This window comes from Ostrea edulis, chromosome 4 (assembly GCF_947568905.1).
Source record: "Ostrea edulis chromosome 4, xbOstEdul1.1, whole genome shotgun sequence".
NCBI lineage: Eukaryota > Metazoa > Mollusca > Bivalvia > Ostreida > Ostreidae > Ostrea > Ostrea edulis.
The window spans coordinates 88,374,886-88,396,457 of NC_079167.1; the positions used below are offsets into that span (position 1 = coordinate 88,374,886).

General features: G+C 37.6%; 1 protein-coding gene across 1 annotated transcript in view; it reads left to right on the forward strand.

Moving 5' to 3' along the window:
* Positions 1-21,277, forward strand: part of LOC125668244 (uncharacterized) — a 75,179-nt gene extending 53,902 nt beyond the window's left edge. The window contains exons 16-18 of the mRNA XM_048902098.2: positions 3,033-3,122; positions 19,218-19,281; positions 20,404-21,277. Of these exons, the coding sequence (XP_048758055.2) occupies positions 3,033-3,122; positions 19,218-19,281; positions 20,404-20,471 (222 nt within the window). The 3' untranslated portion in view covers positions 20,472-21,277. The remainder of the gene's footprint in view (positions 1-3,032; positions 3,123-19,217; positions 19,282-20,403) is intronic.
* The last annotated feature ends 295 nt before the right edge of the window (positions 21,278-21,572 follow it).

Here is a 21,572-nt window from a genome sequence, read left to right on the forward strand (position 1 = left end):
AGGTGTGTTATTGCTTACGAAGTTTTCAAATAAATGGATATTGATCCAATTTTATTATATTTACATGTATCCTATTTCAAGTATACTTTAGGTAAAATTTGTCATTTGAAAGTTAAAATTTATGATTGTACAAGATGAAGATGCTTTATATTACAAAATTAACGTTTCATTGGTTTGTTTGTTTACATAAAAAAAACCTTGCGTCTTTGTTTACATAATACAGAATCAAAGCTAAAATATTGCTCTTATCCTTGCATTTAGACAGTCCAAATTTTGGTTATTAACATCAAATGGGTTATATTTTTAATTTTTAACATAAAAAATGAAAAAATATTTCTTTAGAAAAACGTGAAACAGTCCCTTTAAATCAGCCAATGATATTCCTTGTTTCAGATGTAAGTTAATTTGGTTAAGGACATTAACAGAAAGCAAAAAATGGCGTCTATTGAAGAAATTATATGTGAAAAGCATCTAAAACTTCATCCAATTTTTTCTTCAAATGAAATAATTTCCATAAATCAATCAACGTTATCTGGTAACTGGCCACAAATTCTTGCCGTCATTACATGTTTAGTTTCGTTTTGGGTCCATTAGGCCAATTCAACTTAATTGATAGATTATCATCCCCGCCGCCCCTGAAAAAATTGGCCCACCCTGAATTTTTTTTATTTTGCGAAACTTGCGATTTCTGGAAAATTTTCATTGCCGACTCCGGTATTTACACTTCTTTTTTACATTTCTGGTATAGCAACATGAAAAGCCACGTGAAGAAAATAGATATGGTTTTCTTAATTTCTCACATTTTTACGGGCGTAAATGAAAGGAAGGGATTACCGGTAATGTTCTTCATATCTTGAAGAAGTTTCGTATGTTTTTGTGTTTGAAATTAAAGCTTAACCTTGAATTCGTCTGTGAAATAAGCATAGATTAATATCCATCTGGCTTTAAATGATCCACTTCTGTTGACAAAAACTCATTTGTCATCAATATTTTTTGCAGAGAATAAAAATTTAAAAATAAAATCCTCCCACCTGCCCCATAATTTCTGGTGACCCTGGATGATAATCTACTAATTAAGTTGAATTGGCCTAATAAAAACTGTTTTCTGATTGGCTCCAAACCACAGGATGCAGCACCAATCATATGCTCGGTCTCGAACCCATGTTTTGAAGATTGACTGATGTCAAGGTTTAGTGCGAGGTAATGATTCGAATCAATAACCCTTGACTTGTGAAGATGGGTAAAGTCATTATTTTAGGTATCAAAGATCAACATTATAATAACAACGATTTAGTATTGACAGCTGTTCTTACAAAAACAACTGGCATCTTGTATTTCATATATACTCTATAAGAAAGAAATTATCCTAATTAGAGAAAATCTCGCATTGGGATTTGATATTCCATTTGGGTGATTGAACCCAGCATTAATGGTAGTATGTATATATGCTTTTGCCATGGAAAGAAGATGGGTGAACTTGGCGAACAATAAGCACCGATTGCGAATCGGGAGTTTAAAATCCGCATTGATGGTACCTGTAGTTACAATAGATACAGTACCGTGCTAAAACGCTGTCCAAAATATTTAGAATTCAAAACAAATATATAGATCATACTTCAAAGAATGATATTTGATGAAAATCATCATCAGAATTTGTTTCACAGGCAGCATCATGTATATCGGACAGTAAGCTGTTTTTAACACACAAATGATTACACTGATGCCTGGAGTACCTAAGGTATCAAATGACATTACATATATGCTTGCAACATCCAACAGTATGTTCTCCGCATTTCCATTGACATATTAACTGATGTGAATGAGAAATCTCATGTTTTGTGGATTAAATCAAATGTGGAATAGCGTTTTCTGTATGGTGCAGTATTAATGCTTTGATTTGGATTCAGTTTTCCCCCAACAAATATTTTGAACAACATTTACAACCTACTGGTGCTGATATACTGAATATGATAAAGGGATCAGTTCTCGCCTCTTTTGGTACAGCTCTGAGGCCGGTTTTACAGTTACAGAACGCACATTTGCTGTTTGATTTCCCAACAAATACAAATGGGACAGAAACAAACACTTGATTTGCTTTGGTTTTTGTACTGAACTGTGGTTCATTGTGCCTTTTAGACAGTCTGCACTAGTTGGCTGCATATTTGGCTTTTGTCATGATCTCTTCAAGTAACTTCTTAAAAATTGTTGAGATTGTTCTCTTTAACTTTCTTTCAACATGTCGTTTACATAAACAACATTCATACTTCACAGGAGGCCCGATACTTGTTTACATTTATTCACTAGCTGCCTGTTAGAATCTATTACTTGTGATCCTCATTAAGACTGCATAAACTTAGCATAAAATGCCAGAGACAAATAATTAAGGGAAGTCTGTTCATTGATAAGAAGAAAAAAATAGGTAGGAAAAATTGGTATTCGAACCACAGATATACATTCTGGGCTTGTCCAAAATTCAGTGAGACTGCCGCTATACCACCTCGGCTATCCATCCCATGAAGAATTTTTGAATTTCAAGCTATCTAAAGTCACCCGTAGTGGGCAAAGAAATTTTCTTGATAATACGACTAAAGTTATACACAAGAAGTTTTTTTCATAGAGCGGGTCAAGTCTCCATACTTTTATTTACAAAACATATTACACTTGAACATGTACTAACATATTTTACTTAGTTCACAATGGAGATTTGGCCCACTCCATGTGAAAATCTACTTGGAAAAGTAAAATTTACTGTTATTTTGTGCATTTTTCGCGTATAGGTGATTTTAAGTAGGATTTTTTCAATGTACCTTTGAAATGGGCACATCGAAAAAGCATTTTTGGAAACTATGGATTGATTGTTTTAACTAGAATGCAAATATTTCTTTTTCTGAAGAGTTTCAATTTTAACTTTCATATTTGTCCCTCTGTGGGTTCTCAGCCGGCTTGATAAAGTCACCCATCTTCTTAGGCCAATATAGTCAATTTTTGAGAATAGATATTTTTATTTTTGACACTCATTTGTTTATTTTCAGATTGATTACAAACACTTCTGTCAACATTTACGAGAACCAAAGAAACCCTGTGATAAGTGCAGTGCCTGCTTTCTGTGGAGCAAAGCAGAGGTAAGTCCCAGGGTGCACTTGTTTCATCACCCGGGTCAAGCCAGGTGATGCTTCTGGAAGGGGTAGTGTAACTTGTATCCAGTATTTTTCTTAAGCCATGGATTGACCAGAAAGTAGCTATATGGCAGAAAACAGATCTTGTGAAGTAGCCATTATTATACGCCCATCATTAGACGGGACGTATTATGTTATGGTGCTGTCCTCGTGTCTGTCCAACTGGTTGGCTGTCCGTCCGGGGTCATGTTTTCCAGATTTTTTTCTGTAACGGATGCATGTACAACTTTGAAATTTGGTCACAATATCTTCCATAAGAATTGTTAGCGTGAGTTCGGATTTCAGCTGGATTGGTCCATCCTTCACCTACTTTAGGGCTATAAATAGGTCAAACAGTTTTCCGGACTTTTTTGTTACAGATACAGATATTGCCCTGAAATTTACACTTAAGCTTCCTTTCAGAGGAATACAAGTTCAGTTTGCATCTCGGCTGGATTGATCCGTCCATCTGTGACCTACATTAGGACTAAAAGTAGATCAAAGAGTTTAAAGATATTGCCCTGAAATTTAGTCAAAGACAAGTGCAGTTTACATTTCAGTTGGATTGGCGCACTATGACCTACCGGTACTTTAGGGGTAGAAGTAGGTCAAAGTTTTCCAGATTTGTTTTTTATATGGTCACAGGTATTGCTCTGAAATTTAGTCACAACCTCCCTTTCAGAGAAATACATGATCAGTTCACATTTCAACTTAATTGGTGGACAATGACCCACTTTAGGGCTAAAAGTAGATCAAATGGTTTCTTGAATTTTTTATCATTGATATATACATTTTTGATCAAGAAGTCATAGTGATTATATATCATGATCAGCCCTAATTAACAGACATCTCCAAGATTAGATGCAGCATTATTCAGTGCCGTTCCACATGTCTAGGTCCAAAAAAGTAGGAGTAAGCTGGACATGAACTTCATGCTGCTTTGCATGCCTACCAATTTTCATGGAACATGAACATCATGCAACACTTCCCCTTCATTTATTTGGGATCTGTTTGATGTTTTGTTTCATATCGCTCAGAGATGTGATTGATGCAAATGTTTTATAACGTACGTGTTATTAAAATTATAAACCTGATTATGCAGTGGCAAGTAATGTTTCTTTTAATAAGAGAAAAAAAATTAAAAAAACCTCATGATAAATATAGAAAGTATAAGCCACACAAATGAAAAGAATGATTATTATAGAATATAGGTGATATGGTTAGATGCGCAGAATGATGGTCTTAGTAAGGGAGTTCACAGATAGTAAAATATTCTGAATGAATCATGAGAGTAAAACTACATTTTACAGATGATGTTAAGGATAGTCAGCTGACACTGATCCTGTGATCGAGATATATCTTATCGGAGACTCCATTAGAAAATCTTCTTCTCAAGAACCACTGAGCCAGAAAAGCTGATTTTTACTTGAAGACTTTCTGACATAGTGCAGATTCAAGTTTGTTCAAATCATGGCCCCTGGGGGTAGGATGGGGCCACAAGGGGGGATCAAAGTTTTACATACAAGTATATAGGAAAAAACTTTAAAAATCTTCTTCTCAAGAACCACTAAGCCAGAAAAGCTGAGATTTACATGAAAGCTTCCTGACATAATGCAGATTCAAGTTTGTTCAAATCATGGGCCCCGGGGGTTGGATGGGACATCAATAGGGGATCAAAGTTTTACATACAAATATATAGGAAAAATCTTCTTCTCAAGAACCACTGAGCCAGAAAAGCTGATTTTTACATGAAAACTTTCTGACATAGTGCAGATTAAAGTTTGTTCAAATCATGGCCCCCGGGGGTAGGATGGGGCCACAAAGGGGGATCAAAGTTTTACATACAAATATATAGGGAAAATCTTTTAAAAATCTTCTTCTGAAGAACCACTGAGCCAGAAAAGCTGATTTTTATATGAAAACTTTCTGACATAGTGCAGATTCAAGTTTGTTCAAATCATGGGCCCCGAGGGTTGGATGGGGCCACAAGGGGGGGGGGGATCAAAGTTTTACATACAATTATATAGGGAAAATTCTTCTTCTCAAGAACCACTGAGCCAGAAAAGCTGATTTTTACTTGAAGACTTTCTGACATAGTGCAGATTCAAGCTTGTTCAAATCATGGGCCCCGGGGGTAGGATGGGGCCACAAGGGGGGATCAAAGTTTTACATACAAATATATAGGAAAAACTCTTCTTCTGAAGAACCACTGAGCCAGAAAAGCTGATTTTTACATGAAAACTTTCTGACATAGTGCAAATTCAAGTTTGTTCAAATCATGGCCCCCGGGGGTAGGATGGGGTCACAAGGGGGGGGGGGGGGTGTCAAAGTTTTACATACAAATATATATTAGGAAAAAACTTTAAAAATTTTCTTCTCAAGAACCACTAAGCCAGAAAAGCTGAGATTTACATGAAAGCTTCCTGACATAATGCAGATTCAAGTTTGTTCAAATCATGGGCCCCGGGGGTTGGATGGGGCCACAATAGGGGATCAAAGTTTTACATACAAATATATAGCAAAAATCTTCTTCTCAAGAACCACTGAGCCAGAAAAGCTGATTTTTACATGAAAACTTTCTGACATAGTGCAGATTCAAGTTTGTTCAAATCATGGGCCTCGGGGAGGGGGGGGGGGTGTTCAAAGTTTTACATACAAATATAGTGAAAATCTATAAAAATCTTCTTCTCAAGAACCATTGGACCAAAGAAGTTGACATTTACATGAAAGCTTTCTGACGTAGCTTAGATTCAAGTTTGTAAAAATCGTGGCCTCCAGGGGTAGTTGGGGGTCATAATAGGGACTAAGTAAAGGTTTTACATGCAAATATATATGGAAAGTCTTCAAATATGGGCCAAGGTGACTCAGGTGAGCAATGTGGCCCATGGGCCTCTTGTAATATACATGAAGGCCTAATCATGAACTTGAGCTCATCTGCAATAACGTACTTAATATTATGAAATTAATGTACTGTGTAAGTAAATTTTCTTCAAAACAAATTAAGTTGAATAATTCATTCAAACAAAATTGATGTACAATTCACTGTGCTAATGCATGTGAACATATTTAAGGGCATCGAACATACATCACGTACATTCAACCCCCAAAACAGGAATTTTACTTCAGTAAAGACTTAGATTAAAAACTGTATTCATTTATTTTCTAGTGGTTTTTCCATCAGATTATTTAGAGTTTGTAAAGTGCTGAAAGTAGAAGCATCAACCCCTCCCCCTTTGGTTATTTTTACAAGCCCATCTTTAGACGGAACATATGGTTCAGTGATATCTGTACATTCGTCCATTCAGGGTTTTCTGTTTTCAAATTTCTGTCACATATCAAGCTGAAACTTGCTATGTAGCTTTTTTGTGGGTCACTCTAGATCATTGCAATTTTGATCTATTTCACCCTCTCCTGCAGGAGTTTTGCCCCTTTACTTGTAAAGTGTTTTCTGTGAATAACCAACACCCGAAAAACACTAATAAAACATATCTTAACAAATAAATCACACAACTTATAAAGGGTCAGTGAATATGTGAACTATAATGCTGCACTCTACAAAGCACGTCTGCTCGTCTTGAGAGTTCGCGGAAAAGAGAGAGAATTGCATGTGCAGTCTCAGAGGACTCCAAATCCGACCAGAAATCCTAAAATCCACCCCCCAAAATCACTACATCCCCCCATTTTGAGGAGGAATGTCCCAATTCTGATTAGTTTAACCAGCAGCACTGTAGCTTACATAGGATACATACAATCTCACAAATAAATGAATGAATTCCACCTATGATTTACAGTATAATAAACTTTATTCTATAAAATCATAGCTCTTTAGCAGTCCAAAAAGTTTGCAACACAGCGCATCATGGTCACACAGCGCATCACAGAAAATCCAGGAACAGGAAAGTCACCTCACAGAGTCGCATACGGTTACGGATTAAGCCACACGACAGGTATCTTCGTGGATAGAAGCATCAGGACAAACACCACAGAGGACATCACACCTTCCAGGACAGCAGATGGAACGCTACAAGGAAAGACCTTCGCCTACCCACAGCGGGAGTATTGCAGACTCCGTTATCCTAACTTGCATTTTGAAGTCCTGTGAGTATGGAGGAGTTCACACCCCTCACATGACAACTCGCTAATTTTCTTTTGTACACCCTTGCGATGACTGGGTTGTCTCTGGTTTCACTTGAACCTGGGCCATATAGCCAACACTCAACAACCAATGGGAGCTCAAGAAACCACTTGCAGTTAGCCCATTCCATCCATTACCTAGAGGTTTGTCTGGGGAAGCCTCTCAGTCTGAGAGGGAACTTTACTATCCCACCAGACCAAACCGAACACAGACATAACCCCCGTATCTGCGGGGCCATCTCCATTAAACCCAGACACAATGGTAGCTTCATCAGGTGCCTTGGGTAAAGCCTCCCAAGGGAACTGATAGGCCTCTGCTTCAACCATGACTGGGGCATCAGTAATGATCAGACTGCGCCCCTTGACAACAGTCTCCAGCACCACCACCGAAGTCTGCATGCTTTCACTTACGCATGGCATACCCATGCAGACCTCAGCACCAACCCCAGCACATGCATAGACTTTTGCCTGGAGCAACCCAGACTCGCCAACACTACACTCAAACGCATCCGAGAACCGACCATGATGATCCTCAAGATGTCAGACCTTCATACCCTGCTGTTCAGCACTACTGGTCTGACCATTCACACTGGAGGTCTCTAAGGGTTTACGGAGCACTTGCCCCAACCTATTTTGAGCCCCGGTCCCTTGAGACGCACCAACAGACACACACTGATTAGACAACTTGGGACACTCTGCCCTAAAGTCTTTTGTATTGACATGCCTAATCAGTGGAGATCTCAACCTTGACCTGCTATTATGTCTCAACACCTGTCTGACTGGTAAACGACCTAAAAACATACCCCCGTCTGCATTACCTGTATGGCCCACAGGCACATCCCTCATCTGGAACATTAACAAATGTGATGCACTAACCTCTGACTGATCCTGAGAGATGTACTAGTAACATGAGGGCCCGAAGGAACTTCCGCTTGTGTGGATAGGCACATGCTGGGAGGATTGAGGTTGGTCATAAATACCACTATTTTCCCCTTGCCCGAAGCCACATTAGAATTAATTCCCTCAAGCTGGTCATTCTGGCCCATTCCAAGTCCTCCCTGTGGCCCCGCATTCCATCCTTGGGTGCCTGTCGAGCAACTCCAAATCACGATGTCACACATGCACCCCGGCGACCCTGCATCCCCCACCTGGGTACCCGCCAAGCTCCCCTGCCTGACTGCCTTCCCTTCAGGGATGCCCCCGTCACCTAACCATCTGGGACTACCTCGACCAGAATAGCATGCCATTGGAACAAACACAAATCACTAAAAAATAAACAAATGATTTTGAATTAATTTACGAGATCGACTACATTTCAAAATGACTGCGACCATGCGGCCCCCGCTATGATCTGCGGCGCAGGTGGGCAAAATATCCTACCGGTGACGCCAATGAAGTGTTTTCTGAGAATTGCCAACACCCGAAAAACACAATAAAAGATATCTTAACAAATAAATCACACAACTTACAAAGGGTCAACGAATATGTGAACTATAGTGCTGCACTCTACAAAGCACGTCTGATCCTGAGAGATGTACTAGTGACATGAGGGCCCGAAGGAACTTCCGCTTGTGTGGATAGGCACATGCTGGGAGGATTGAGGTTGGTCATAAATACCACTATTTTCCCCTTGCCCGAAGCCACATTAGAATTAATTCCCTCAAGCTGGTCATTCTGGCCCATTCCAAGTCCTCCCTGTGGCCCCGCATTCCATCCTTGGGTGCCTGTCGAGCAACTCCAAATCACGATGTCACACATGCACCCCGGCGACCCTGCATCCCCCACCTGGGTACCCGCCAAGCTCCCCTGCCTGACTGCCTTCCCTTCAGGGATGCCCCCGTCACCTAACCATCTGGGACTACCTCGACCAGAATAGCATGCCATTGGAACAAACACAAATCACTAAAAAATAAACAAATGATTTTGAATTAATTTACGAGATCGACTACATTTCAAAATGACTGCGACCATGCGGCCCCCGCTATGATCTGCGGCGCAGGTGGGCAAAATATCCTACCGGTGACGCCAATGAAGTGTTTTCTGAGAATTGCCAACACCCGAAAAACACAATAAAAGATATCTTAACAAATAAATCACACAACTTACAAAGGGTCAACGAATATGTGAACTATAGTGCTGCACTCTACAAAGCACGTCTGATCCTGAGAGATGTACTAGTGACATGAGGGCCCGAAGGAACTTCCGCTTGTGTGGATAGGCACATGCTGGGAGGATTGAGGTTGGTCATAAATACCACTATTTTCCCCTTGCCCGAAGCCACATTAGAATTAATTCCCTCAAGCTGGTCATTCTGGCCCATTCCAAGTCCTCCCTGTGGCCCCGCATTCCTCCTTGGGTGCCTGTCGAGCAACTCCAAATCACGATGTCACACATGCACCCCGGCAACCCTGCATCCCCTACCTGGGTACCCGCCAAGCTCCCCTGCCTGACTGCCTTCCGCTCAGGAATGACCCCGTCACCTAACCAGCTGGGACTACCTCGACCAGAATAGCACGCCATTGGAACAAACACAAATCTGAAAATCACATTAACCACTAAAAAATAAACAAATGAATCTGAATTAATTTACGAAATAGACTACATTTCAAAATGACTGCGACCATGCAGCCCCTGCTATGATCCGCGGTGCAGGTGGGCAAAATATCCTACCGGTGACGCCAATAAAGTGTTTTCTGAGAATTACAAACACCCGAAAAACACAATATCTTAACAAATAAATCACACAACTTACAAAGGGTCAACGAATATGTGAACTATAGTGCTGCACTCTACAAAGCACGTCTGCTCGTCTTGAGAGTCTGCGGGAAAGAGAGAGAGAATTGCATGTGCAGTCTCAGAGGACTCCGAGCCCAACCATAAATCCTAAAATCCACCCCCCACCCCCACCCCCAAATCACTACACTTGAAAATTAATGTTATATAGAGGGTACATGATTTGTCTATCTTACTCTTCCCACAGTGTTAAAGTCAGGACCTTCTCATTGTACAGAGTATTTGTATGGGTATTTAAGGTGTGCATGTGGCAAGAATTTTGATTTTGTTCAATTTTAGAGAAAATTACAGATTGATGAACCGTTTTGAGGAAATATTATATTAAATAAAGGACATGGTTTGTCCCTTTAACTCCTCACAGTTTTAAAGCTAAGGCCTTTATGAATAACTTGAAGATGTTCATATTGCAAGGATTTTTATTTTGAAAATTTTTTATTTTCTTTGATTTTTAAAATATTTACAGGTTGTTGAGGTTGGTGAAATTTGGGGAAATATTTTACACACAGAACTCTTCAATAGTCCATCTACCTCTGTTACAATTTTTGAGCTAGGACCTTTTATTTATACGATGTAAAAAAGTATGTCACAGCCTGATGATGGCTGACACTACCTGAAGCAAAGTCTTAAGAAAAACTCTGGCCCTGTATAAACTTTTCACAGGAGTATTATGTACCATTTTCATTATTCTTGTTTTTTCATTTCGCTTCTTTATACAAATTCCTCAACATTGTTATATGTTGTAAACCTCTTGTAGTTTTGATTTTAACCTGAGCTTTATTGAAAATATCATTATCTGATGGTGTTTCTGTGGAAATGCTCAATTAAATTGTAAATCAGTGTTGCTATTTTTTGCTTCATGTGCTACCTGAAGCAAGTTCCATAACTCTGCTTAGACAAGATCATATGAGTCATGGTTATCATGAGTTCATCAGAAATTTTATTATTTTATTTTTTTTGCAAGAACTTCTTATTAAGCTAAAATTGTAATCAGAAATAGGAATTTTCTCACGTTTTTCCCTCATGAACCAATTAGCATAAAATACGTTCTCTATATTCAGTGGAATCATGTGTTCCCTGAACAGCTACTCACCAAAAACAACACCAATGTTTATGCAATAAGCTAGTGAAATCATCAGACTGAAATCATTTCCTATTCTGGTCGAAACTCTTATAATTATAATTAATAGTTATAATTTTTGAAAATCACATCTTTTTTCTTCAGTATCGTGCTTAATGTACTGGATGCTAATCCATAGTACATAGTACATTTTTGTACCTAAGACCAACAAGTGCAGTCAACCATGCCTTGAGTAACTGGTTATGTCCAATAGTGCTTTCTACTAGTAAATCGGCGCAGATTTTGACCTTGTTGTGCAAGGAATCTTATTAGAAGTGATCTCACTTTAACCAACATTTTTATAAAGGAGATATAAAGAAATGATTAGATACTAAAAAAATCAATTTGTTTAAAGCAATACCATGCATTATCTGAGCTCAGTAAACCCAGAGCCTACTGTACTCGTATATAACAATGAAATCATAGTGCACAAAGTTCAATGTCGCCTAGTGCAACATTAAAGTCAGCTTGAGTATATCATATTGCCTGGACGTATAAGTACTTATCACATTATTTTCATAATTGTGTCTAACAATAGTGGAGACAGGGTTTTACATAGTCAGTTTTCATGTTTATTGACTTATTATGCGTAAACCACAAAATTTTAAAAGGGTGTCCATGTTACGGCACGTTTGGTCGCCGACGACCATTCGTGCCGCATGTTTGGTTGCCAGCGACCAAACACGCCGCACGTATCGTCACCCGGCGACCGAATGTGCCGTGAAGGTGGACACGAATGGTCGTCAATTTTAGGCCATACCCGAGCACGAATGGTTGCCACCGAAGCCCCAACTCCAAAACCCCAACTTTGCTTTTCTCCTCCTCCTCCAGCACCTATTCCCCTTCCTTCTCTTTCTCCCTTCTAATCCTCCTCCACCTTCTCCAAATCCTTCATCAATTTATTCCGGTTTGATCAAACTGAACAAGTCTTTTGAATTAACAGGTAATAACTATATGGGGGATATGGCGCTTTCTAATAGCCTTCGATTAACAATCTTATTCCGATTCGAAACAGCTCTTCAAATTTCGACATGTTTTAAATGTGCAGAGAATAGGCCTAATCTTGCATTCCATAAATGTGGCGTAACAGGGTAGGTCTACAAGAGGAGAGAGTGCACGAAACATGACATCCTCCATAGACGCCTACTCTTCAACAAGTCAGAGCTATCCCGCTCTGTCCCTACAATCATCCCATGTAACCTCTCTCTCTCTCTCTCTCTCTCTCTCTCTCTCTCTCTCTCTCTCTCTCTCCTCCATGCCAAATTCAATAACAGAGAGAAAGACAACTGTGTTTCTACTAAATACATTAAAAAATAATGGCTCTATTTTGAGAGAGCCAATTTCATGTATGAAAATGCTTCATGCCTACAGTTTATGAAGTTGCAAATTTATAGATTTGCTTACTCCACCTGTTCAATTTGATGCATACTTTGTAAAAGTATCAATTTTGTAGCTATTTTGTACCTTTTACTCCATGCTTATCGCTAGTACAGTAGTTGGCTTAAATTCCTTTTTTTATTTTTTTGTTCATCATGATAGTACTGATGGATTTCATTTTCACATTAAGTTAACATGGTAAGTGGTAAAGTGCTGTTCATAAATATTATGTTCACTAAAATTAAAACTGTGCACGCAGTGTTGTTTATGCCTAATCTAAAGATTTCATTTTCTTTTTCAAACTATGACAAATGGTAGTACTTGCTTTGTATTTCACTCTGTGTGCTTATGTGTATTTGTATGCGTGTTTGCGCACTCATACTTGTCAGGATGTATGTCACGTCATATTTATATTTACTCCTTTATAAATGTATCTTATATAATCTACAAGATATCTTCTATTTTGAATAAGATATGTAATGAATTTCATAAGATATCTCATATAATTTACAGTTGATAATATATCTCATAAACTTTATAAGATATATTGTATATTAAACAAGATATGTTATAAAGTTTATGAGATATCTTATAAAAGATAGAAGATATCTTATAAAATCTTTGTAAGCTATCTTATAAAACATTTAAGATATTCCATATGTTTTATAAGAAGATATCTCATAAATGAATCTTTATAAGATCAACTTTATGAGATATCTTATAAAACATACGGGATATCAAATGTTTTATAAGATATATCTTATACATGTTATAAAAGTAAATTCATATTGTTTTGGGTCAGAATTACCCAGCAGCAGAATTTACTAACAAAAGCAGTCAAACAAGTAATGACATTTATTAGCTATTATTGGAAGAAAATTTTTATAATAACAAAGTACTAACTTACAATAGGTGACCAATAAACAATGTCCGTGCCGAACTGAATCTGTATACAAAACAAATCACAAATCGGCTGTTAATTTCCAACGAAATTCCTAAATTCCAGTCCCAGTTATAGAATAATCCAAAATGCCTAAAGTGCTTGTCTAACCAGAGCTTATCATCGGCTAAATTCACATTGTATTCACAATCAATGAATTTTCTGGTACATTCTTGAAAGACACAGTTCGTCATCTTTCTACTACGTGATAAACATCGAACTCTAGAACAATCTAGGTCACAGGTGTCACTCAAGTGCAAGTATTACACAACAATATGATACTTTATATAGTTTAAAAGATATCTTATAAGAAACCATTTATGAGATATCTTATAAAAATATAAGATATCTTATATGTTTTACAAGATATCTTATAAAATATATGACATATTATACATTTATTGCACGATAGTGAGGAAGATATGAAGATTTATTCACCCAAGAAAAATCACATTCCCCAAGGGCAACACCCGAGGGGAATATGATTTTTCTTGGGTGAATAAATATTCATATCTCCCGAACATTCATGCAATAAATTGTTTATTATACCGAAACAAAGCAAGGCTACAAAATTGTATTTGAAATTGGAATCGGCTCATCTATACATTGTATGTACATGTAGCTGAGATTGCCCTAACAGTAACACCGCACCTCAACGAATTAGAAGGTACCAACAACGAATTACAGTGACATGATAACCAGTTTTTGTATTTCCATTCTCCATGAATGCTGATTTACTTGTTTGTTGTTTCTATCAACCAAAACCAAGCAATTTAGTTGTATATCAGAGACCCGCATATTTTGTGCCTTACGAACTATCAAAGTATAATGACTCAGACTTATTGTGACGTCACAATAAACTTCGTTTACCTTGGCGTTAAATTTATGGAAATGCACGAGGATGCGTGTTTGTTGTTGTCTGTGTCATTCGGAACACTCGGGTTTGTTCATTTAATTGGACACGAAAGGGAAACATGAGATATCCGAAGGGTTGGAACACAACGTTTTGTTGCAGGGCAAACACGACGGTCACGTGACCTTCTCGGCCAATCAGATTCTGTTTTACTAGTGATTCCTTATATGAGGTATAATATAAAATGTCTTTTATAAGATACCTTATAAAGCTATAGAATATCTTATAAAATGAGATATCTTAAATCAAAAACGTTAATAAGACATCTTATAAAGTTTATGAGATATATTATATACTATATAAGATTTCTCATATAAAAAAACATTAAGATATTTTATGTCTTTTATAAGATGTCTTATTATATAGCTAATAAATAGTCTAATATAAAATCTGCGTAAAATCTAGAGAATGTTAGCGTTCAATATCCTGAGAATTTATTGAACGCTAGCTTTGCATTGCATAAATTGTATGCGCCTGAAACATTCCGAGTATGAGCGTTCAATATTGACGTTACCGTAACGACGTAAACAAACCAAAATGGCAGACGACGGTCCTCCGAATCTGACAGAGCCGGTATTTGATATTTACTTAAGCAAAATGTTTTACTGTACATAAATTATGATGTCCCCATTTACAAAATCAGGTTGCTTCATGCATTAATGACGGGTTAAATATTGAACAGTTAAGAAATGCATGCTGTTATTGCACACCTTCACCTTAGATGCCAATATTGATGAATTCTCATCTATTTTGGAGTAGTTTGAGTGAAAAGGGATAGAATTTAACAACTAAATACTTTAGCTATATAATAAAAGGGTTATTGAACTTATATAGGTGAATATTGGCACTCGTTGGCTGTCAAAATGCACTCGCAAGCTCGTGCATTTTGACAGCCAACTCGTGCCAATATTCACCAATATAAGTTCAATAACCCTATATTATAAGATTTATGAGATATCTTTGAAGAGGAATAAATGTAAAAACGGCGTGCCATAAGGATGGTATGTAAGAGTATTGTGTTGCTAAAATGTTGCAGCTCGTGTGTTTGCAAAATAAATTCCCATCAAATTCCATCCAGAAATGCCCAGCTTTCTTGTTGGCTTTGTATCGTACTTGACTTGTGTGTATGTATGTGCGTGTGTAATGCAAAACAAACTTTATTACACATGAATGCACACATGCACACGCGTAATATTCACACATGCACGTATACACATGCATGTACACATACCCACGCGCACACACTCACACCGTCACTCAAATACACACAGATACGCACGAATGAACACACACCCTTTTTGCAAAACAAAAGCAAAGTTTGGGGTTTGGGACAAGGGGCTTCGGTGGCGACCATTCATGCTCGGGTATGGCCTAAAATTGACGCCCATTCGTGTCCACCCTCACGGCACATTCGGTCGCCGGGCAACAATACGTGCGGCATGTTTGGTCGCTGGCGACCAAACATGCCGCACGAATGGTCATCGGTGACCAAACATGCCGCACGTATCGTCGCCGGGCAACCAAACGTGCCAAGGTGACCAAATGTGCCGAAACATGTCCATTCCATAGAGTTTGTGTGAATTTCACACAGAAATTAATTTCAAGGAAAGGTTAAAGGACCATGATACAATATGTAGCAGGTTTCACAGATTTTCAGAGGAGGGAACTCTTCCATGTTCATTACTCCATACAATGACAGGAACACCACATGATTTGACACATTTGTACTGAGCATCTCCGATAATAATTTTACCAAAGTTTCGAAAAATTCATTTACAAATAACTTTTCTGATGCCACTGTCCTACCTTAAAGTAATCAGTGTTAATTTGTCCAAAGGTATGTATACAGCTCTTACCCTGTGTATTTCCTGCTGGGTTTGGAGGACATGTAGAGATAAAGAAGTCAGTTTACAAATGGCTTACTTTTGTTTCTTTAATTTACTATTGTGAAACGTCAGTGTGTTAATTCTTTAAATTTTTTTTACATAATTGTTAAGATGGGTCTTCAATCTGTCCCTACGTTGCAAAACATTTTATCCATAGCGTTAAATTTCTTAGAGTAAAAGGAATCCGAGAGTTGTAAACTTAATCATTTCTTTAAAATAAGCTTATTTGCAGATATTTATATGCCCCATATATCCCACAATCAATTTCTGTTTTATTGATTGGCTGTATCAATGCTTGTTAATGTATTAATGCTCATTAATCCTATGATTATGAAGATTGGTTCAAAAGTTGGAGCACATAGGAAAAATTGATTAGAAGTCTTAAACGTTGCCATATTATAAACAGTTATGTAAATTCAAGAATAGTGACACAAATTATGATGTCCCAACGCATACACCATGGAGTATGACATCATAATGAGAGACAGGTGGTCATCATGAACACAGTGACTGATTTAGGAGTCCTTTACACCCATAATCAACGGTTTTGAATATTACAAGGCCAAATTACGACATTGTAAACTTCCCTCTTTGTTTGGCATTTGATCATTTGATAGTTTATATTGATTTAGTCTAATAATCATTTGTAGTTGAATGTGTATAAATTTATCATGGTTATATGATATTTCACTGAATACCAAGTTTTGTTGTTTGTTTTTTGTTGTTGTTTGTTTTTGTGTGTGTGTTAATACGTGACCACAAAATCAAGAGATCAATGATATACAATTTTTGCTCATATGAAAAGAACTGTTAGGTGGCAGGGGACAGTTTCTTTGGTTCTGAAACATGTGGGTAGGGGGTATTCATCAAAGTCAGATTATGACAGACTAATGAAAAATCACATTTCCCTTTTATGTCAATACTTGTATTTCATATTGGTGTAGTTAATAAATTATGACCCTAAATTACATGTAATCTATATATACTGGTGCACAAAACATGCTCTCAGCAGGTGCCCCTTTTTTGCTTTGATTTTCTCTCATTTGGGCCAATCTGCACCACCCCCACACCATCACAGTACCAAGTGTTGGGATTTAGACTCTGTGCACAATCAAGAACCCTGTCTGCCCTTCTTAAAAATCTACCTTTCATATGGGGCCATCCACCTTCCCTCACAGCTACAGACCTTTTGCTAGACCCTGCATGTTTTCAACGGAATTTTTTCAGCAACTGACCATGTGCTTTAGTTTCATATTTGGACCCATCTTATATGCTAGGAATCATGGTGACACCTACATGTTGTATATCAACATTTTTATTATAAGCACTCGGCTACATATGATATGTATCCTAAAATTATTGTATACATTTTTACACATGTAATATCACTTCAAATATGGGGTATTTCCACTTTTTAAAAAAGTTGACCGGGCCTATAGTGCGAAACTGTCCCATACTACCTTATCTTTCCACAAAACTAAAAAAAAATCTAGTTTTCAAAAAAATCCAAGAAAATGGGGGGGGGGGGGGGGGGGGGGGGGGGGGGGCAAAAACCTTGATATTATGGCCTCTTTCAAGGGGAGACATTGTTTTTGTACTTTCTCTCGGTCCGTTCTTCCGTCTGTTTGTCACAAAATCTTGTGAATGCTTCTCCTCCTATATAGCTTATTTGATAGACTTGAAACTTTGTACAATGATTCATTGCCATTTGCAGATATGCATATTGTTGGGACAGGAGGATCCAATTAATTTCCTAAAAGTTATAGTGGATCTAAGAGGTGTGGAGGATGTAAAATAGCTTGTGAATGCTTCTCCTGTATGGTTTATCTGATTGATTTGAAACTTTGTACAATGCTTCATTGCCATTTGTACATGTGCATATTGTCGGAACAGGAGAATCCAATTATTTTCCTTAAAGTCATAGTGGATCTAAGAGGGTTGGAGGATGTCAAAATAGCTTGTGAATGCTTCTCCTCCTATATGGCTTATCCGACAAACTTGAAATTTTGTACAATTCTTAAATGCCATTTGCATGCAGATGTGCATATTGAAGGGACAGGAGGATCCAATTGTTATCCTTAAAGTTATAGTGGATCTAAGGGGTGGAGAGTGTAAAATAGCTTGTGAACACTTTAATGTGGCTTATCGGAGTTTATTAAATCCCCCCCGCAACAAAATGGGGGGGAGGGGGTACTGGAATCAGGTTGTCCGTCCATCTGTAGACGCATTGGTTTCCGGGCTCTAAAACATTATCCCTTCACCTAGTCCCCATATCATACAAATGGACTACCCATGGGACAAAGATGTTCCCTATCGATTTTGGGGTCATAGGTCAAGCACACAGGACACCGAAATAGCATTATAGTTTCTGGGCTCTAAAGTGTTATCCTTTCCACCTACAGTCACCATATCATACATGTGGACTACCCATGGGACGAACATGTTCCCTATCAAATTTGGGGTCCAAAGGTCAAGCGTACTGGACATTGAAGTAGCAATATGGTGTCCGGGCTCGAAAACTTTATCCTTTCCACCTACAGTCACCGGCCATATCATACATATGGACTACCCATGGGACGGAGATGTTCCTTATAGATTTTGGGGTCCAAAGGTCAAGTGTACTCCTAGAGAAAAGACTACCCAAGGTTTTGTCATGCCCTTTCTTTTTTACACTCAAGAAAGAGGTAGTTTATACCTATTAACAACACCCTTTGGGAGGTTGGGGTAAGCGGGGGGTATTCTTAGTGAGCATTGCTCACAGTACCTCTTGTTATGTCTATGTTCATGCTTTCTCCTCCATACCATGCAGTACATTAAGGAAAGGAGGTTTCATTTGGAGCACTTCCAATTTGGGGAGTTATTGAGACATTTGTTTTTCATAAAAACAATCTCTATTCAACAGGAAGATGATGAGAGAGCATTGGCTGAGATCAGGAAGGAGTGTGATGAGGCTAGGATAGAAAAAGGTGAGATAATTAGTAACACCTTTGTGTAATGAGGCCAGGATAGAAATAGGGACTTAATTAGTAACACCTTTGTGTAATGAGGCCGGGATAGAAAAAGGTGAGTTAATTACAACACCTTGTAATGAAGCCAGGGTTCATAAAGGTCAGATAATCTGTAATGTTGAGGCATTGTTGAGATCCTGAACCAGGTTTATTAAGTGAAGGTGATGTGCCTTGCAGAGGACATTAAACCTTGTGTAAGGACAGCCCTGGTGATTTTTTTAGTACCTTTGATGCAATTTCATGTTAGCTGATTCATTATTTACACTCTTACAAGAAATTCACTTAACATTGAAAACATGTAATGCTGTTTCAAGTGGACACCAAATAGTCTGTGACCCACCCTGTGATAATGAGTACATTGACATACATGTAAGGACAGTACCAGAACTCCGAGAGTCAGTGACCTGTCCTGGGTCAGGGCTTGAAGCTAACTTTTTATGTCACCAGTCCAGTCGGACTGATAGGGTATAATTTCAACCAGTCTGCAGAAAAATTTACCAGCCCACCAGGGTTTTCCAGAAATAAACACATTTCGTTCATGTTTTTAAAATAAAAAAAACGGAATTTAACTTGATATGCGTCAGACAATATTATAACACTTATGTGAGATTTATATTTACTAATCTGGTTCGTCTGATATCTACAGAGGGATACCAAATGTGTGTTTAAGATTCCAAAATGACGTTTTAGAAAATTGACCAGTCCCATTGGACTGACTAAAACAAATGTCAGTCAGTCCGCCAGACTTTTTAACCAGTCACGGACTGACAGACATATGTTAATTTCGAGCCCTGTGTGTTATTGAGTACTTTAAAATTTGTATAGTGTTTTTATTCTTTATTTTCATTTTTTAATTTGAGTACATTGAAATACATGTTGGAATATCACCAGTATGAGGAGATCAGACAGGACACAAAGTTTGCATATGACCCAAGGGTGTTCCTTCATTTTTTGCCACAATAGTTATGGAGTGGCATTTATTCAGCAATGAATTTATGACATCCCCTTTCTACTAATAGACCACAAAATTATTTCTTTGTTATCATGCAAAAGCAAGCAATTAATGCTATTAATTTACAGGATTTTCCATGGAAAACATTATTGGAGCTCCGGACGAGCCACCAGCCAAGAAACTGAAGGTCAACTAAAGGTTGTCAAAGAGATGAAAGTGATTATGACAGGAACTGCTGGAAATGAAAAAAAGAAAGAAAAACTTAGATATGAAATATGTATACTACATGAAATCAGCTGGTAGAAAAGTGTTTTGAAATGCAGTCCATTGAAATCCTTATGTAATCAAAATCATTCAGTGTTTCCAAAGATGAAAAAAGAATTGCAATCAGATTAAAAGAATTAACTTTTAAACATGATATTATTTTTGGTCATGCATGTAAAGGAAAACATGCAAACAATCTAGTGATTTGATACTAATTAGGTAAACAACTGATTCTGTTTTGTTTTAATCTGATTTTAATTATATGTACAAATCTCTATCCATTATTTTGCCACTTGAAAGCTGAAGATGTGAATGTGATATTTGACCATTAGATGCCAAGTGTCTTGATTTCTTCAGACTGGCAGTCTTTCAACTGTTAGTACACCCTAATCATTCTGTTATTGAGTATCTGGTCTGGACTGTAGTGTTAACTGTTTTTAGTATGAAGGATTTGGATGAACATACCAAGTCATAATCTTCTTGGTCCGACACACAATGCTTGTCTTCCTATAAAAGGTTTTGTATTCCAGAATTACATACTGAACTGAACTTCATTTCAAACCTATGTCTAGTCATGTTGCACAAATTCTTTGTTTTACATGTGTGAGGGGTTATATTGCTGTGGGTTTTTTTAATCTTCCCCTTTGTTTTGTTGATTTTAACAGAATTTTGTTCTCATAAAATGCTGTCAGACAGAAAGTGACATTCTTTTGGCAATAAAATCAAAGAAAAAGTCCAGATTGCTTTGATTGCAAAGTCTTATTATCCGGGGAAGGATGGGATTATGTAGAAAATCAATGCCTACTTTTTCAGACACTGAATTGTTTCCTCATTTATGAATTTTGGTTATCTATTGTTGGACAATCAATTACAAGGAATATGAATAAGTTTCATAGATAGTTTAATGGTGTAAACTTTGTCAAGTTTTTAGCTCATCTGAGCCAAAGGTTCAAGAAATTCTTGTAATTTTTTTTGCCTGGCTTCAGTATGAAAACTTTAACTGTTTTAATTTCTTGTCTACTACGTATATCAC